We start from the raw sequence: 21141 nt of genomic DNA on the forward strand, positions 1-21141 counted from the left end.
TAATTTGGAATCGATTGGGTTATTAGTTTTTGGGTTATCGTTCCCGCCATTCGCAAAACGATGTATGGAGAAAAACGCGTTTAAAGTTTGAGAAGCTCTTCAGCCGTCGCTTGATGCTGACACAATAAATCGGCTATATCTTCAAGAGTTCTTGAGATTTTCACTTGAAATTTTGTAGGGACATTCTTGAATTAGATTAGATTCGAATTAAATAAAATAATAATAAAAAAAAATAATAATACTAAAAAAAAAATTGGACCCCCAAAAAAATAGGGGGGGGGGGGGGGGGGGGGGGGGGCCGCTTTAATTACAATCAAGTCCTTCAGCATCGTATCTAAGCTCTTACAAGTTCTTCGTGCATTTCCATCTTTTGACCATGAATTAAAATTTGAAAATTACTTTTTTTGCATGGGGATTTTTCTTTATTGAATCACCCATTGCAAAAAAGTCACGACCTTATAAAGGTGAGTAAAAAAATAAAAAAAATCGTATTCGAAATCAGAACTATAAAAGACGCTCACTGCAAGCTATGACAAAACATTTCTTCGCATCCCTCTTAAGTGTTAACATCTTACCGCTTTGCATTAGAACCAATTTTTTGAGCAAAACAATACAATTTGCAAATATTAAACAATAAACAAACTCATCACCGATACAGGTGCCCATAACAAATACAAATTACAATTTTAAAATCGATATGTATTGCCGCTGCGTACAATTAAAACGTGATCATGCCGCTTTATGAGTTCTTAGTGATACTGGTGTTAATAATAATTTTTCTACAACGAAAATGTTGGCGCCTTGTATGGCAAGTAAACGGATGGCGTGGCATTATTCAGCAACCCATATTATGGATACTATTGGCTTGCAACATTGATCCAAAAAGTTAAGTACAATATTGTATATTATATAATAAAAGTCGAAAATCGGTGATATTTGTACGAACCATGAATTCGTCATTGCGGGTGTATTCGTTTACTTTGTCAGTAAATATTACTCGGTAACTTCGATGCCCAAATTAAATTTTAATAATTTTATTTTGGATTTGAATATGATATTGTCTTAAATATAAGAAAACAATCCATGGTTAGTAGTATCAGAAGTGGACCTTACTCTTCACTAGGAAGCGTAAGAACCCAAACTTATGTCTGCCATCTTTGGGCGGTGTGACCATAATCCTTTTCTTAGAAGCAAAATACCTAGGTGTAGTCCTTTTTCACAGGCTGACGTAGAAAAGGAATTTGGGGACTAAACCCCGAGATTATACACTGTTTGTATGTATACCCAATACTTATATATGGTTGTTGTTGTAACAGTTTGGCTGTATTGGTTTATGTGTGCCGTGAAGGGAATAATGGGAAGGTTTGTAGTGGTAAAATCTTAGGTAGGAAGCTGCAAAAAAAAAAAAAATCACCACTTCTACTGGTCTCAGCCACAGATCAATGGGACGAAGATCCGTGGGCTGAAGTGGACATGAAAATAGATGACCTGTATCATGCGGCCCTGCTTGCAAGTGAGACAAATTTCTTCGGGATTGTCTGAGTGTGAACAGTTCTCAGCGATGCAGCTAGTGACAATCGGTCGATGTCGGATGGAATAACTTCCTGGATGTCGTCGCTGTATGGCTTGATGTCATTCCGGATGTGTCGAGGGGATGGATCCTGAACCACAAGATGGTGGTTGGGATCCGTGGACAGATGGCCAGCAGGAACTGTCTGGTGACAAACACATTATGCTGCTGCACAGACAGTATCCTTGCCTTCTGATACAAGATGATCCACGCTCGTCATATGGACACATTCGGTTGCGGTACGTAGGACCGGGCAGCATAGTTGAGGACTGATTTACTTACAGTTTTGTAAGTAGTCACCTCCTTGCCCTTGGCCCATGTGGTGCCCGAGATGGCTTTTAGCACCTTGTTTCGCTTGTAGACATTTTTTCACCGCTGCGGCGTACCTGGAGAATATCAGGAGGCTATCAAAGGTGACTCCTAGTATTTTAGGATTCTGGATCGTTGGAATGTTCCTGCCTCTGTTTAGTTTATGTTTGTTTTTTTATATGTTTAGTTGCCGCTTGACCTCCTTTTATAACGATGTGAATATTGAAAAATCTGCAAGTTTATAAACTGAAAGAATGCGGTTACCGAAGACAAGTTGGAGTTGATTTTTGTCTTCGATTTCCACTACATCTTCTCCAGTGGCAAGGATCGAACAATCATCAGCATGAGTTTTATACCATCTGGAGGGAAGGGGAATTTGCATATTGTACCATATGGTTGCCTGGTATGGTGCCAGGGGGTCAACAAGCGTACACTGCTGGCTAAAATTAGTAGCGTACAGCGATCAACGTCGATCCTGATTACCTTAGCATTAATAAGTACATCACAAGCGGGCTTGAATGCAATCCTGAGTGCCCAACTACTGGATATTTTGGTTAAATTTCAGAAAACGGACACCTGGAAGTCGCTGCACTTTGGCCACGCTAGTATTCTTAACACAATTACAGATTGTGACTTTTTAGATAGGAGCAGACACATCAGTGACTATTCTCCCTCCCATAATGACGTTGATGACATTAAAGTAGATTTTCCTAACAGGAAATCTGGGTGGGGAATGGCATTAAATGTTTATTTCATCTTTGAATATTTTTTTTCTTAAGGGGACCCCCTCATTCTCGGGGTCAAAGATTTTTTCATTTAATTTGAATCTAATCTAATCTAATTCAAGAATGTCCCTACAAAATTTCAAGTGAAAATCGCAAGAACTCTTGAAGATATAGCCGATTTATTGTGTCAGCATCAAGTGACAGCTAAAGGGCTTCTCAAACTTTAAGCGCGCTTTTCTCTTTTGCGAATGGCGGGCACGATAACTCAAAAACTAATAACCCAATCGATTCCAATTTTTTACCAATTGTGAGTGTATAGCTATCGTAAGAACTAGGATAAAGCCAATCGGTGAAGATCTTCCTTATTTTTTAACTTGGTTTTTGGTCAAAAATCGGCGATTTTCCAAAAATATTTTTTCAAAGGTCCGCCATTTTGTTAATTTTAGAGCGAAGTCAATAATCCTAGTTCGTACGAGAGCCAGACATGTACTCTTTCTAACACCGTTGGAATTTTCGGATTCCGATGTTCCAGTGATAGATACCAAGCAACGGCTCTGATTGGCTTTAACATGGCGAAGTCCAGGCTTATCTTGGTCCCTCTTTCATCTCAATTGTGGACACTGACCTCCCCGCGGTGCCACCTGGGGAGCTATTCTCATCACCCGATGAAATAGTGAGCTAATATGTGTCGCGAGTTCACCCATAAGAACTATAAAAAAATGGGTTGAGGCGTCGGGTTAGTTGCCCACTCTCGGAAACCCCAATCTACTATGACAAAGCTAAGAAAAAGAAAACCAAACCCCCCTAATGTTGACGACCCCGCAAACGTATAAAGGACCACGATCTGCGAATCTGCACTTGGAATGTGCGCAGTGTTCGCTTTGGCGGATATACTCAAGAAGTACAAAGCCGATATTATTGCCTTACAAGAAATGCGATGGAAAGGGACAGGCGTAAGTAAATCAGACGATTACGCCCTGTATTATAGCTGCCATGAAACGAGACATAAATTTGGCTGCGGATTTATGGTTAATAGGAGAATAAAAGACCTCGTCTCCAGATTCACTCCAGTAGATGAGCGAATTGCCATAATCCGTATAAAAGCGAAGTTCTTTTACATCAGTCTAATTTGCGCCCATGCTTCGACCGAAGATAAAGATGAACAGACTAAAGACATATTTTACGAGCGCCTAGAAACAGCATATGACCGTTGCCCTGGCCATGACATTAAAATTCTGCTAGGAGATTTTAATGCAAAAATCGGAAGGAAAAATATCTTTGGCCCCACCGTCGGAAAATTCAGCCTTCATGAAGAAACATCCGAAAACGGCATGAGGTTGATTGACTTCGCGGCAGCAAAAAACGTGGTAGTTAGCAGCACCAGATTCAAGCATCTCGATATACACAAGGTCACCTGGATCTCTCCTGATCAAGTAACGAGAAATCAAATTGATCATGTTGTGATAGACGGAAGGCATTCATCCAGTATTTTAGACGTCCGATCGATCCGAGGAGCGAATATTGATTCGGAGCATTACCTTGTGGCAGCCAAGGTTCGCACCCGTCTTAATGTTGCAGCAAAGGTGCGATCTAATACAACACGGAAACTCGACGTCGAAAAGCTGCAAACACAACAGTTAGCCGAGGCCTACTCCGCTCAACTTACCCATCTGCTTGAAGAAAGCACTTCTTCTCCCGAAAATAGTATAGAAGCACAATGGCAAAGAATTGCACACTCCCTACAAACTGCAGCAAAAAGAACAATTGGATACCAAAAACCACCACCAAGAAACCCATGGTACGATCAGGAGTGTCGTAATGCTACTGATGTGAAAAACGCAGGGTATAGGGCAACCCTGCAGACAGTAGCAACACGTAACGTGATGGAGAATTATCGGGAGAAAGGGAGAGAGGAGAAACGTGTTTTCAGAAAAAAGAAGAAAGAACAAGAAAAACGTGAGCGTGAGCAAATCGAGATGTACAGGAGTCAGAATGAAGTCCGGAAATTTTACCAACGAGTAAAACACCAAACCGAAGGCTTTGGTGCAGGCACATCCTCCTGTAGAGATGAAGAAGGAAACCTGGTGACAGATACAGACAGCGTGTTGAGGATCTGGAAGGAGCATTTCGAAAAGCTTCTAGTATCAAATAGTGGCGATGAAGAAGATACCCCAGAACCTATAAGAGATGGTGGTATAGAGTGTAACCACCTAGCCAAGATGAGGTCATAAAAGCAATTAATCGGCTCAAGAACAACAAAGCAGCAGGAGCCGATGGGTTACCAGCCGAACTATTCAAGACTGGTGGCCAGATGCTGGTCAGGAGCATGCACTAGTTGATTAGCACAATTTGGCTAGATGAATGCATGCCCAATGATTGGAACCTCAGCATCCTGTGTCCCGTGCACAAAAAAGGAGACAAGACGATATGTGCCAACTATAGAGGAATAAGTCTCCTTCCCATCGCATATAAAGTGCTATCCAGTGTGCTGTGTGAACGATAGAAGCCAATGGTCATTCACATAATCGAACCATACCAATGCGGCTTCAGACCTGGCAAATCCACCATTGACCAGATTTTCACTCTGCGCCAAATCCTAGAAAAGATTCACGAAAAACACATCGACCATACCACCTATTTGTCGACTATAAAGCCGCATTCGACAGCCCTATCCGTTCAGAGGTGTTTAAAGCCATGTCTGCGTTCGGTATTCCTGCAAAATTAATACGGCTATGCAGGATAACTTTAAGCGGCACAAGGTCAGCAGTGAAAGTAGGAAAGGACCTATCGGAGCCCTTCAATACCGAACGAGGATTCAGACAAGGTGACAGTTTGTCGTGTGATCTTTTTAACATCCTACTGCAAAAGGTCATACGAGACGCAAAGGTGAACAGAAATGGCACTCTGTTCACCAAACAACACATGTTACTCGCTTACGCCGATGACATCGATATAATGGGTCGAACATTGCGAGCGGTAACAGCCACCTTTGAACAAATTGAAAAGGAGTCTGCCAAAGTGGGTCTGGCACTAAACGGCGAGAAGACCAAGCTGATGGTATCAACGCGCAAGACGTCCAGTAGACTCGGACCAACTGTGGAACTTGAGAACTACAGCTTCGAGGTAGTTAAAGACTTTATATACCTTGGTACCGCCATAAATAAAACGAATGACATCAGTTTTGAAATTCGAAGAAGGATTGTGATGGCCAACAGATGCTACTATGGTCTAAGTAAGCAGTTTAGAAACAAGGCCACCTCTCGCCAGACCAAACTCACACTTTACAGGACGCTGATACTACCCGTGCTATTATATGGATCAGAAGCATGGGTACTTGCGCAAGCAGATGATGCAGCGCTTGGGGTGTTTGAGAGAAAAATTCTCCGAAAGATCTACGGGCCGATCTGCGTCGACGGTGAATATCGGCGTCGAATGAACCACGAGCTCTACAATTTATACGCGGACATCGACATAGTCAGTCGTATTGAGCTGCAGCGACTACGGTGGATAGGCCATGTTGTGCGGATGAATGAAGATGCCCCAGCTCAAAAGGCATATAAAAATGAGCCTACTGATGGTTCCCGTAGAAGGGGAAGGCCACGAATTAGATGGAAAGACCAAGTAGAAAACAACATCTTGGAACGTGGTCTTCCAAATTGGTGGACTTGCGCACAAGACCGACGCGCTTGGAAATCTTTTTTAAGCTCGGCCTATGGAACAACAGTTCTGTAACAAGCCAGCTAAGTAAGTAAGTTGTGTTCTTATTAAAAATTCCACAACTATCGCGACCTTTGCGTTGTCATGGATGTTGGATCCATAATCAACTACCATCCAATCACCAAATACCGAATACTTCTTTACACAGAGTTTATTTAAATATAATCAATTTATAGCAGCTTTTAATAATTGAAATAAGTGAAACAGGTCGCATCTTTCTCAAGTTTACTTAGAGAACCGAGATCTCATTGGTAGAGTTCAAGCAGATCCAAAACGTATTGCTTACGTTTGGAACTCTCGTGTCTTTCTCATTTTTGTTGCGTTTATGCTGATGCCTGAACATGGAACATGTTGCGTAAAATGTTTACGTTAATTTCTTAGCTATGGTCAGATCATTCGATCAGTATTGAAATGTTCTGCACTCTTATATGATTGAAAAATTGTCAAAAATGGCCATTAATGAAAATGTGAAAATTATTTTTTCCATGAGGATTTTTCTTTATTGAATCACCCATTGAAAAACAGTCACGAACCTATGAAGGTGGTTAAAAATGGTATTCGAAATCATTACTATAAAAGACGCTTATTGCAAGCTACAACAAATCAATTATTCGCATCCCTCTTAAGTGTTCACAACTTACCGCTTAGTTTTAGAACAAAGTATTTGAAAATAACAATTAGAAAATATTAAACAATAAACAAACACATATACGATACAGGTGCCTATTACATACAAATTACAATTTTAAAAATCGATGTGTATTGTCGCTGCGTACAATTAAAACGTGATCATGCCGTTTTATGAGTTCTTAGTGATACTGGTGTTAATAATAATTTTTCTACAACGAAAATGTTGGCGCCTTGTATGGCAAGTAAACGGATGGCGTGGCATTATTCAGCAACCCATATTATGGATACTATTGGCTTGCAACATTGATCCAAAAAGTTAAGTACAATATTGTATATTATGTAAAGTCGTTGATCGGTGATATTCGTACGAACAATAAATTCAAAAATAGGTCATTGCGGAAATATTAGGTGTTTTCGTTTGCGTTCTCAGTAAATGTTACGCTGTAACTTCGATACCCAAATTGAATTAATTAAATTTTAATAATTTTATTTTATATTTGAATATGATATTGACTTAAATATAAGAAAGCAACTCTATGGTTAGTAGTATCAGAAGTGGATCTTACCCTTCACTAGGTAGCGTAAGATCTCAATCTTCCGTCTGCCATCTTTGGCCCGAGTGACCATATTCCTTTCCTTAGAAGCAAAATACCTAGGTATAGTCCTTGACCACAGGCTGACGTGGAAAAGGAGTGCTGAAGAACGCACTAAGAAAGGTTTAATAGCACTCTATTCTTGCAAGAACTCTATAGGTACAATTTGGGGACTAAACCCCGAGATTGTGCACTGCTTGTATGTATTCCCCATACTTATATATGGTTGTTGTTGTAACAGTTTGACTGTCCCGTTTTCCCTGAAATAATTCAATAATGTTAGCTTTATATTTTGAGCCTGTGTCTACTATTGGTTTGTGGATAGAATCGGATGTTAGATGCGAGGTTGAATGTGGATGATGTGTGTATGTGGTGGATGCGGAAAATTGTGGATTGTAATTGGTTAATGTGTGAAGTTAAGGGATTAATGGAAAGGGTTGTGTAGTGGTAAAATGTTAGGTTGGAAGCTGCAAAAAAGTCGTCACTTCAACTGGTCTCAGCCACAGATCAATGGGACGAAGATGCTCATTGACAGCTTGCGGAACTGTCTGAGTGTGAACAGTTCTCAGCGATGCAGCTAATGACAATCGGTCGATGTCATATGGAATAACTTTCTGGATGTCGTTGCTGTATGGCTTGATGTCATTCCAGATGACCAGAAGGAACTGTCTTGTGAGCAACACATTATGTTGCTGCACTGACAGTATCCTTGCCTTCTGATGCAGATGGTCCACACTCGTCATCTGGACACATCCGGTTGCGGTACATATGACATTATTCACTGTGGTTTGAAGCATTCTCCATTGCGAATCGCTGATGAACGAAGTACCAACTGGGGCAGCATAGTTGAGGACAGATCTACTTGCAGTTTTGTAAGTAGTCAGGAGCTCCTCCTTGTCCCATGTGGTGCCCGAGATGGCTTTGAGCACCTTGTTTCGTTTCTGGACTTTTATTTTCAGCGCTGCGGCGTGCCTGGAGAATGTCAGGAGGCTATCAAAGGTGACTCCTAGTATTTTGGACCGTTGGAATGTTCCTGCCTTTGATCGATATGTTTAGTTGCCGCTTGACCTCCTTTGACCACGATGTGAATATAAGGGCAGTTGATTTAGATGGAGACATCTGCAAGTTTCTACCCTGAAAGAATGCGGCTACAGAAGACAAGTAGGAGTTGATTTTGTCTTCGATTTCCACTAGATATACTCCAGTGGCAAGGATCGAACAATCATCAGCATACGTGACGAGTTTAATACCATCTGAAGGGTAGGAGAATTTGCACCATATCGTTGCCTGGAATGGTGGCTGGGGTCAACAAACGTACACTGCTGGTTAAAATTTGTAGCGTACAGCGATCAACGTCGATCCTGAGTACTAAGAAGATCCGTAGTACTAAGTAGTGCACCACAAGCGGACTTGAATGTAATCTTGAGTGTCCAACTACTAGAAATTTCAGGAAACGGACACGTGGAAGTCGCTGCACTTCGCCCACGCTATTCTTAACACAAGTACAGAATGTGACTTTTTAAATATGAGCACTCACATCAATGACTATGCTCCCTCCCATAATGACGTTGATGACATTAAAGTAGATTTTACTAGTGGGTAATGTCATTAAATGTTTATTTCATCTTGGATTTTTCTTTTCTTAAATTACACATTGGCCAGAAAACTTCTGATTAAAAATCTGCTGATGGTACTACAGAACCTTCACAATTTATACATATTATTGAGTAAACGAACATACATATTATTGCATTTTTACTAAATGTATAAATGGTTTTTATTTCAGATATTATGTCAAGCATTCATCGTTATGGTCAATTTATGAAACTGCCATTGGCTATTGTACTGTTCGATCGAACTCTTTTATATATGAACGATCCAGTGTCTATAGAAGGCGTGCTAACATCACCGGAATGTCTCAACAAATCATTTCTGCACAATGGATTTTATGCTAATAAGGGTATTTTACATGCAAAAGGTATGGTAATCTTTTTTTTGAAACAATAATTGTAATGTTTTGAAAAATTAAACACCTCTAACATCACCTTTACCATTTTAGATGACAAATGGAAAATCCGACGCAAACAATTGAATCCTGCATTCAGTCATAATATACTCATAAATTTTTTCAATGATTTCAATCGAGTCGGAAACGAGTTGAATATCAAATTGAAATTGGAACTGAAGCAAAATAAAATATCATTTGATCAATTGGCGGATTTGGTTAATCGTGCGGTTCTAGAAGCATCATGTTGTAAGTATGCGATAGTAATACACCACACTGTGGAATTATGTCTTTGATATATTTGTATTGGAGGGTATACATAAGGTGGAGTGTATATTAAATTTGTAATTACGTTTGCAATACCTCGAAATATTCACCGGAGACCCCACAAAATATATAGATTTTTGATCGGAATAAAATTCTATGTCGATTTACGCATGTCCGTCTGATGAAATCACGATAGAAATCATAATGTTTAAGATAGAGATAGAGATAGATATATGATACCCTTCACCACTATGGGTACATGCAAGACATGTTAATATCTACAATATCCTGTAGATATAGAAATTTCGCATACATCAGTCGGGACTTAATTCAGTTATCTTTGCAAAATTTTGTCTCAATCGGATAAATATTGGCAGTATGGAGCTTCATTTATATAAAATGGGGCGAAACTATATATAGCAGCTACATCTAAATCTGAATCGATTCCAAAAAAAATTTCACATACATCAGTCGGGACCTAATTCAGTACTCTGTGCAAAATGTTGCTTAAGTCGGACCACTATTGGGAGTTTGGTGCACTATTTACATTAAATCAGACGAAACTATGAATCGGAGCCATATCTAAATCTGAACCAATTTCAACAAAACTTGGCATATAACTATTTAGACCTAATTCAATACCCAATTTCAATAGGGTTCGTCTTTGGGCCTATTACGTGACCTGTGCCAAATTTCATCCAAATCGGATCATAAATTGTACTTTGTTAACAAAAAAACATGGACGGACGGTCGGACGGACATGTATAAATTGACTCAGAAAGTGATTCTATGCATACTCTCAAAAGAAACCATGGGCCTATTTCGATTTGTTCCCTGTTACAAACATATGCACAAAGACACAATACCCTGTACCACAGTGTGGAGAAGGGTAACAAAAGGGGGTTATATGTGGACTACCCCTAAAAGGGGGCGAATATTAATAATTTTTGGGAGGGAGGTTTGTTACCATATACGACTACAAAAAAAAAAACCAGTAAGGAAAGTAGTAAAGTCGGACGGGGCCGACTATATGATACCCTTCACCACTATGGGCATATTAAACAGGACTATTAGCATGAAATTGGATGAAACAAAATATGTGATATTTATCTAAATGTGAATCTAACTAGATCTATCCATAAAGTATGTAAATCGACTTCAAACAAATATAAATAGGTCATCCGTTGGGCTATGTCTGTACTTCTAGAAAACGCAACTATATAATTTTATGCTCAATTTTGTACGATGTGCAAACTTTGATGTCAATCTGACTAACATGAGGAGTTTGATACCCAATTTTATTTTATCTGGACCGATTTTCACGAAACTTGGCAGACATCATTCTAGACCTAACTGATTAGGCTGTACCAAATTTCGTGCAAATCGAAAGATATATAGGGACCTTGGGGCACCATTTGCATGAAATCGGACGAAATTATATACAAGAGCTATTTCTAAATCTGGACCGATTTTCTCGAAACTTGGCAGACATCATTCTAGACCTAAGTGATTAGGCTGTACCAAAATTTCGTGCAAATCGAAAGATATATAGAGACTTTGGTGCACCATTTACATGAAATCGGACGAAACTATATATGGGAGCTATATCTAAATCTGGACCGATTTTCTCGAAAGTTGGCAGACAGCATTCTAGGCTCAATTCAGTACGTTATACCAAATTTCGTGCAAATCGAAAGATATATAGAGACTTTGGTGCACCATTTACATGAAATCGGACGAAACTATATATGGGAGCTATATCTAAATCTGGACCGATTTTCTCGAAAGTTGGCAGACATCATTCTAGGCTCAATTCAGTACGTTATGCCAAATTTCGTGCAAATCGAAAGATATATAGGGACTTTGGGGCACCATTTACATGAAATCGGACGAAACTATATATGGGAGCTATATCTAAATCTGGACCGATTTTCTCGAAAGTTGGCAGACATCATTCTAGGCTCAATTCAGTACGTTATGCCAAATTTCGTGCAAATCGAAAGATATATAGGGACTTTGGGGCACCATTTACATGAAATCGGACGAAACTATATATGGGAGCTATATCTAAATCTGGACCGATTTTCTCGAAAGTTGGCAGACAGCATTCTAGGCTCAATTCTGTACGTTATACCAAATTTCGTGCAAATCGAAAGATATATAGGGACTTTGGGGCACCATTAACATGAAATCGGACGAAACTATATATGGGAGCTATATCTAAATCTGGACCGATTTTCTCGAAAGTTGGCAGACAGCATTCTAGGCTCAATTCAGTACGTTATACCAAATTTCGTGCAAATCGAAAGATATATAGAGACTTTGGTGCACCATTTACATGAAATCGGACGAAACTATATATGGGAGCTATATCTAAATCTGGACCGATTTTCTCGAAAGTTGGCAGACATCATTCTAGGCTCAATTCAGTACGTTATGCCAAATTTCGTGCAAATCGAAAGATATATAGGGACTTTGGGGCACCATTTACATGAAATCGGACGAAACTATATATGGGAGCTATATCTAAATCTGGACCGATTTTCTCGAAAGTTGGCAGACATCATTCTAGGCTCAATTCAGTACGTTATGCCAAATTTCGTGCAAATCGAAGGATATATAGGGACTTTGGGGCACCATTAACATGAAATCGGACGAAACTATATATGGGAGCTATATCTAAATCTGGACCGATTTTCTCGAAAGTTGGCAGACAGCATTCTAGGCTCAATTCTGTACGTTATACCAAATTTCGTGCAAATCGAAAGATATATAGGGACTTTGGGGCACCATTAACATGAAATCGGACGAAACTATATATGGGAGCTATATCTAAATCTGGACCGATTTTCATGAAACTTGGCAGACATCATTCTAGACCTAAGTGATTAGGCTGTACCAAATTTCGTGCCAATCGAAAGATATATAGGGACTTTGGTGCACCATTTACATGAAATCCGGCGAAACTATATATGGGAGCTATATCTAAATCTGGACCGATTTTCTCGAAAGTTGGCAGACAGCATTCTAGGCTCAATTCAGTACGCTATGCCAAATTTCTTGCAAATCGAAAGATATATAGGGACTTTGGGGCACCATTTACATGAAATCGGACGAAACTATATATGGGAGCTATATCTAAATCTTGGCAGACATCATTCTAGACCTAAATGATTAGGCTGTACCAAATTTCGTGCAAATCGAAAGATATATATGGGCCGTTTACATTAAATCGGTTAAATATATATATGGGAGCTATATCTAAATCTGAACCGATTTTTCCCAATTTCAATAGGGTTCGTCCTTGGGCCGAATAAGTGACCTATACCAAGTTTCATCCAATTCGGATCATAAATACGACCTGTACTTTGTTTACAATTTAACATGGACAGACAGACGGACGGACAGACGGACGAAGGGCGGACGGACGGACATGCATAAATCGACTTAGAAAGTGATTCTATGTATATTCTCAAAAGGAACCATGGGTCTATCTCGATTATTTTTGCCTGTTACAAACATATGCACAAAGACATAATACCCTGTACCACAGTGTGGTGAAGGGTATAAAAAAACGTTATTTGGGGACTACCAGAAAAACTGGACCTATATTTATAATTTTTAGTGGAATAATTTGGCACCCAATAAGAACCCAATGTACAAAATTTCAGAGAATTTAGTTATAACATGAGCTCAAAATACCGAAAATTGGGGACTATCCGAAAAAATGGACCTATATTTATAATTTTAGTAGGGAGATTTGCTACCCAATAAGAACTCAAAGTACCAAGTTTCAGCGAATTCGGTCGAAAAATGCGATCAAAACCCCCAAAATACCGAAAATTTGGGGGTACCCTTATATGGGGACTATCCGAAAAAATGGACCTATATTTATAATTTTTAGTAGGGAGATTTGCTACCCAATAAAAACTCAAAGTACCAAATTTCAGCGAATTCAGTTAAAAAACGCGCTAAATAACCTCAAAATACAGAAAATTGGGGGGTACCCTTATATGGGAGCTATGCCTAAACTTGGACCGATTTTCTCCAATTTCAATAGGGTTCGTCCTTGGGCCAATTAAGTGACCTGTGCCAAATTTCATCCAAATCGGATCATAAATACGACCTGTACTTTGTTAACAAAAATACATGGACGGACGGACGGACATGCATAAATCGGCTCAGAAAGTGATTCTATGCATATTCTCAAGAGGAACCATGGGTCTATCTCGATTATTTTTGCCTGTTACAAACATATGCACAAAGACATAATACCCTCTACCACAGTGTGGTGAAGGGTATAATGATTAATATTGACACAAGTTTCAGGGTATTCCTCATATAACATTACCTCCAAACATTCCGTATTCTGGGGATTTTCGACCGAATTGGTTCTCAATTAATAGCACGTATACGAACTAGAAAGGTTCTCATTGCATATTTTCCTCCCAAAAAATATTAATACTGACCCAAGTTTCAGGGTAGCCCCACTCACGTATTTTTATACCCTTCACCACACTGTGGAACAAGGTATTATGTCTTTGTGCATATGTTTGTAACAGGCAAAAGGAAACGAGATAGACACATGGTTCCTTTTGATAATATGCATAGAATCACTTTTTGAGTCGATTTATGCATATCCGTCCGTCTGTTGATGTTAAATTGTAAACAAAGTACAGGTCGCATTTATAATCCGATTTGGCTGAAATTTGGCACAGCTCATTTATTTGGCCCAAGGACGAACCGTATTGAAATAGATATAGCTCCCATATATAGTTTTGACCGATTTATGGACATTAGTCCCTGAAAATCGTTCGATTTGCACGAATTTTGGCATAGCGTACTGAACTAATTCTAAAATGATGTGTGCTAAGTTTCGTGAAAATCGGTTCAGATTTAGATATAGCTCCCATATATAGTTTCGCCCGATTTTTGGTAAATGGAGCACCAAAGTCCCTGAAAATCGTTCAATTTGCACGAATTTTGGCATAGCATACCAAATTAATTCTAGAATGATGTGTGCTAAGTTTCGTGAAAATCGGTTCAGATTTAGATATAGCTTCCATATATAGTTTCGCCCGATTTTAGGTGAATGGTGCACCAAACTACCTGAAAATCTTTCGATTTGCACGAATTTTGGCATAGCGTACTGAATTAAGTCTAGAAAGACGTGTGCAAAGTTTCGTGGAAATCGGTTCAGATTAAGATATAGCTCCCATATATATTTTCGTCCGATTTTATCTAAATAGTGCACTAAAGTCCCCATATATCTTTCGACTTTGAGATAGCGTACTGATTTAAATCTAAAATGATGTGTGTAAAGTTTCGTGAAAATTGGTTCAGATTTGCATACACCTCTATATATATTTCCGTCCGATTTTAAGTAAATGGTGCACTAACGATCCATAGCTAGGCCGATTGACACAACGTACTGAAGTTAATATAAATTAATCTCTGATAAGTTTCCTTGAAATCGGTTTAGATATAGCATAGCTTCCATATATAATTTCAACTTTAGGATACATATGCTGAATATACCCAAAGTGGTGAAGGGTATCTTATATTCGGCCCAGTCCGACTTTACTGCTTTCCTTACTGGTTCGATATGTTCAAGGTCCTTTCAGAACATGAGTTTTCTCCTAGGAACATATTTTTTGTAACATGGAGGGAGAAGAGCTGAATGCGTCCACCCACAGCCAGCGGATTTTGGGGCAGAGTTTCGGACGAAGTGACCGAGTGTCTATAAACCAGAGCTCCGAAATGCTCGCTCGAATTCGAATAAAGAGTGAAACTCGCTCGAATTCGAGCGGGAGTACTCCTGCGAGTAGAAAAAGTAAATAGAGTTTACTCTATTTTTCTCTGCCACTCAAATAAGAGCGGAGGTGCTTCGCTCGTTTTCGAGTGGGAGTGAAATACGCTCGAAATCGAGCAGATTACACTCTTGCCGAGTACTCTTTTATTATAATTTTTTTTTGTGATACCGTTGTTTTACTTGATGTTGTTTGTGTGCATTGTTTGTTTGCTTTGTGATGTTTGGTTTGCAGTACTGCTGGGAAAGCATGCATCAACAAGCTCGTTTTCTGCGTTCTGTAAGTCATTTCATTTTTGTAATGATCTATCTCCCCACAGCAAACAAAAGATCAACATCAAAAAAAAAAAAAAAAAAAAAAATGGTACTACACACACACAAATAACCAAACAACCAAATTTATTTGTCCACTCGATTTCACTCTTAGAGTGAACTCTTACTCTATTTCGAACGTTTTCTCTCACACTCTTTTTCTTCAACAAGGAGTACTCGCGAGCACTTCCAAACAAAATAAAAGAGTGGAGAGTATACTCCCTAAAAAACTCGTACTCTTTACTTACTCCCGCTCGGGAGTATTTTTCACTCGCGAGTAAAATCGAGCAAATCAGAGCTCTGCTATAAACGCAAAATCGACGAGGCGAGATTGGAGCCTCAGTTCAGCTCCTACCTAAAGTGACCACCTTAAATGCAGGCGTGTTAAGCGACGTCGTATTTTACTGTATGAAGTAACGAACGGAACGGTGCATCAACAAGTTATTTAGGCTTCGTTGACAAGTTCTTATTATGATATTATGCTATGCCATGATCGACCTCAAATTTTCAATCAAAAAACCTCTATGAAATAATTAGAAATAATGAATACGATAAATTAAATGATATTGATGTGTCTGCATTGGCACTCTTAGTATTTACCTCTTCAAGCCGTTTCCACGACAAAGGGGTGTGTGATCCGATCCTTACCCGTCCAAAATCTTCCACCTCAGCTCCAATTACTTCGATTATTCCATATGTACTATGAAACCTTTCTCTATATACTCCCAACCCCTTTAATCTCGATGACATAAACGCCAGGCTGGAGAGACATATGGACCTTCTCCTTCCGTCTCAATCAAGGAAGTATGCTGGGATGACTTACCCTGTGGATGACTAGACCCTGTGGATAACACAACGGTAATTCAAGTGACTCCTTTAAATCGACGTGAGGCATCAATGCTAATATTAGAGGATATAAGTCTAGGCGAAGAATGAATACCTAACTCCAAGTCGGGTAGTGGTTATTCGATACTTCTGAAGCAAACGGTCAATGATGGGAATGCTGATGTTGATGACCTTCCCATTAAAGCAAATGTGCCAATGGTACAGAAGTCTCTAATAAAAATATATACCAGAGAGCATTTTCACGAAACTATACGAATGACATTGTGAGGGACGTCTTGATCGATTATTACCTTGTAGCCTACTCCGCTCAACTTACCCACATGCTAGTCGAAAGCTCTCCTTGTACCGGTAATAATATATAAGCAAAGATTTGTCCACTCCTTACAAACTGTATCAAAAGGAACACATGGGTACTAAAGACCACCATCAAGGATCCTATGGTACGATCAGGAGTGTCGTAATGCTACTGAGATGAAAAACGCAGGGTATATCAACACGAGGAGAGAGTAGAAATTCCAGTATTTTCAAAAAAGAGGAACAACGTGAGCAAATCGAGATGTCAGAATGAAGTCCGGAAATTTCACCAATCAGTAAAACACGAAATCGAAGGCTTTGGTGCAGGCACATCCTCCTGTAGATATGAAGAAGGAAATCTGATGACAGATATAGATGATCTGTAAGGAGCATTTTTCAAAGTTTCTGGTATCAAATAGTAGCGGTGAAGAAGATACCTCGAGAACCAATAAGAGATGACGGCATAGATTGTATACCACCTAGCCAAGATAAGGTCAGAATAGCAATAAATCGGCTGAAGAATAATAAAGCAGCAGGTGCCGGTGGGTTACCAGCTAAACTTTTCAACACTGGTGGTCAAATATTGATCAGGAGCATGCACCAACTGATTAGTGCAATTTAGATGGAGGGATGCATGCCCAATGATTGGATCCTATGCATCCTGTGTACCGTTCACAGGAAAAAGAATATTATATTATTGAACCATAATATTATGATATTATTGGACCTTATGAATGCGGTTTTAGACCCAGCAAACTCACTATAGACCAAATTTCAACACTGGGCAAGATCCTGGAAAACCCCACGAAAAACTATCCGTTCAAAGGCGTTTAAAGCCATGTCTGCCATTCCTGCAAAATTAATACGGCTATGCAGGATAACTTTAACTGGCACAATATCGGCAATTAAAGTTGGAAAGGACCTCTCGGATCCCTTCGATACCGAGGATTCAGACAAGGTGACAGTTTGTCGTGTGACCTTTTTAACACCCTTCTGGAGGCAAATGTGAACGGAAATGTCACTCTGTACACCAAACATCATATGTTACTCGCCTACTCCTACGACATAATGGGTCGAACATTGCGAGCGGTAATAGCCAACTTTAAAGGAATTGAGAAGGAGTCTGCCAAAGTGAGACTGGCAGTAAATGGTGAAAAGACCAATCTGGTGGTATCAACGGGCAAGACGTCCAGTAGACTAGGACCAATTGTGGAACTTGAAAACTACAGCCTCGAGGTAGTGGACGATTTTATATACCTCGGTACCGCCATAAACAAAACTAATAACATCAGCATTGAAAAATGGAGGAGATGAGTGTTGGCCAACAGATGCTACTATGGACTAAGTAAGCAACTCAACAGCCACCTCTCGCCAGACCAAACTCACACTCTACAAGACGCTGATACTACTCGTTCTGTTATATGGATCTGAATCGTAGGTACTTGCGCAATTAGATGAGACAGCTCTTGGACCTACGGCCCGATCTGCCGATGGTAAATATCGCCGTTGAATGAACCACGAGTTGTAGATAGTCAGACGCATCGAGCTGCAACTATTACTGTGACAAGGTCATGTTGTAAGAATGGATGAGGATGCCCCAGCTCAAAAGGCATAAAAGCGGACCAGCTGATGGTTCACGCAGAAGGAAAGGCCACGAATTCGATGGAAAGACGAAGTGAAGATATCGAATATATCGAATCATGGTCTTTCAAATTGGAAAAGTTGCGCACAAGACCGACGCCCCTGGGATTATTTTTTAAGCTCGGTTTATGGAACAAGCGTTCTGCCTCGTGCCAGCTAAGTTAGTTATAGAAAAACATGCTTTAGCATCTATAATAAAACAGTACCAGACTGCCACATTTATAATATTTATCCTTAGGTTCTACTCAAACTACTCTTTCTTAGCCTAATCTCAAACACAAAATACTTATCAATAATATGTTGTTCTGAATAATAGAATTTGTTCTGTGGAGAATTTTCCCATCGTGTGCGTCATAAAATATCAACAACAACAGTCTTATCAGATTTGCTTATCTTAAAACGTTTCAACGATCAAATCTTCTGTAATACAAAAGTATTTTGAACACGGTATCCGATTTGTATATAGGGCTCATATATAATTTTGACCGAGTTGATCTAAATAGTGCACATGCAATCACAATTATTAGAGATGGAACTTTTTTTAAACCTTCGAAGTTCGAGTAGGTTACAATAAGAACCTTAGGAGCCGCCTGTGCTATCAAGGAGCTCCTTAATGGTGTAGGGTATCATATAGTCGGTCCTCTCCGATTATGATCCTTTCCTTACTGTCTCTTATTGCAGTAACCATAATGGGTGTATCAACACGATTTACACAGAACGATGACAAATGTGTTGCTGCAGCATATCGTTAGTAAGTTGAAAACGGAGTTTATTTTTAAATAAAGTAATTAACAATAAAAAACTTTTATTTCTATAGTTTAATGGATCTAACAGCTTTGAAAATGTTAAAACCCTGGTATCAAATTGATTGGATATTTAAATTTTTAGACAAAGAAAAATATGAGACTACCCACAAAACAGGAAAATTGGTAGATGAATTTGCTACTATGGTAAGTCCATATGTTTTTTTTAAGCTTGGTGTATGCCCTTGTAAAAATAATCCTAATTTTTGTTAAGATTGTCCGGGAAAAATATTCCGAGTGGCAAAATAAACGACAAAGAAATCCAGAATCTAATGATGTGGCAGAAAATAATTCGGACAAACATATTTTCATTGAACAATTGTTTCATTTGACCGATCAGAACCAACTAAGCTATCAAGAGATGATGGATGAAGCCCAGTCCATGGTAGTGGTGGTAAGTGGAGAAGTTATAATAAAATCGGTATATCATTTTTTTCAGTATGTGTATCACTAAAAATCGACCATCCCAAGGTTATAATAATAAAACCCCTTTAAATAATGTTTTCCATTTCCGATTTAAGTCTTTTGAAACGGCATCAACCTGCATCATAAATGCACTCTTACTTCTGGCCATGCATCCCGAATACCAAGCAATATTACGTCAGGAAATTCATGAAGTTTTATCCATGGATATAACTCCATTAACTACTAATATCTCATCGAATGGCGTACAGACTACCATAACAATGGCCCATCTGCAAGCAATGCCATATTTGGATATGATTTTAAAAGAATCCCTACGTCTATTAACTACTGTCCCGATTATTTTACGAAATGTCAGTTGTGATTTTGATTTAAAGATTAAAAATGCTCAAAACAATGGCGACTATACGAAAATCGTAAAGGTGCCGAAAAACACAATTATAGCTGCCGATATATTCGAAATGCAACGCAGCACTGACGTTTGGGGCCCGAAGGCTCGTGAATTTTATCCGGAACATTTTGCGAAAAATACAAATGGTGAAAGTGGAACAAAACGTCATCCTTATGCATATATACCATTTTTGAAAGGCATACGAACCTGCATAGGTATGTCAGGGGTTATTTGATACTATTTAATACGTATTAACATAAGGTGTGTATTTTTATCTATTTATAGGTAATCGTTACAGTATCTACTTATCAAAAATTATTCTCATCAAATTAATCGGATCCCTTAATCTGCATACCAATACAAAGCTTCAGCAATTGGAATTCTGCGAAGGTGTATCATTAAAGTATCGTAATTCTGCGAATATATCGTTCGAAATTATTTCAATGGCGGATGATGACTAACGAAAATCGTAAATGTCTTTAATAATCCTCAATGTTTATTAATGTCAAAATGAATAATATAAACCAGTAAAGAAAGTAGTAAAGTCGGACAGGGCCAACTATATGATACTCTTCACCACTATGGGTATATTAAACAGGACCATTAACATGAAATTTAATGAACTAAAATATGTAATACTTATCTAAACTTATCGTTTGTTACGCTACTATATGCTAAGTTTTGTACGATGTGTAAAATTTTATGTCAATCTGAAAAACATGAGGAATTTAATGCACCATTTACTTAAAATCGGACGAAAATATATATATAGATGCTATATCCAAATATGAACCGATTTCTTGTCA

The 21141-nt window shown here is 38.9% G+C and overlaps 1 protein-coding gene across 1 annotated transcript; it reads left to right on the forward strand.

Annotated features, from left to right (window-relative positions):
* The first annotated feature begins 726 nt into the window (after positions 1 to 726).
* LOC133331063 (probable cytochrome P450 318a1) lies at positions 727 to 20796 on the forward strand. Its single transcript, XM_061539469.1, has 8 exons — positions 727 to 885; positions 9331 to 9522; positions 9604 to 9798; positions 19400 to 19469; positions 19536 to 19668; positions 19736 to 19915; positions 20043 to 20550; positions 20621 to 20796. The coding sequence occupies exons 1-8, from the start codon at positions 732 to 734 to the stop codon at positions 20794 to 20796; spliced, it is 1608 nt and encodes a 535-aa protein (XP_061395453.1). The 5' UTR covers positions 727 to 731.
* Positions 20797 to 21141: the final 345 nt, after the last annotated feature.

The sequence above is a fragment of the Musca vetustissima genome, unplaced genomic scaffold (assembly GCF_032173495.1).
Source record: "Musca vetustissima isolate MV318-11 ecotype Yass unplaced genomic scaffold, APGP_CSIRO_Mvet_v1 utg2249, whole genome shotgun sequence".
In the NCBI taxonomy this organism is placed as follows: Eukaryota; Metazoa; Arthropoda; class Insecta; order Diptera; family Muscidae; genus Musca; species Musca vetustissima.

Coding starts and splice junctions, on each gene's coding strand:
- LOC133331063 (XM_061539469.1), top strand. CDS start 732: ATGCCGCTTTATGAGTTCTTAGTGATACTGGTGTTAATAATAATTTTT. Junction 9,799..19,399: donor GGTTCTAGAAGCATCATGTT/GTAAGTATGCGA, acceptor CTCTTATTGCAG/TAACCATAATGGGTGTATCA. Junction 20,551..20,620: donor AGGCATACGAACCTGCATAG/GTATGTCAGGGG, acceptor ATCTATTTATAG/GTAATCGTTACAGTATCTAC.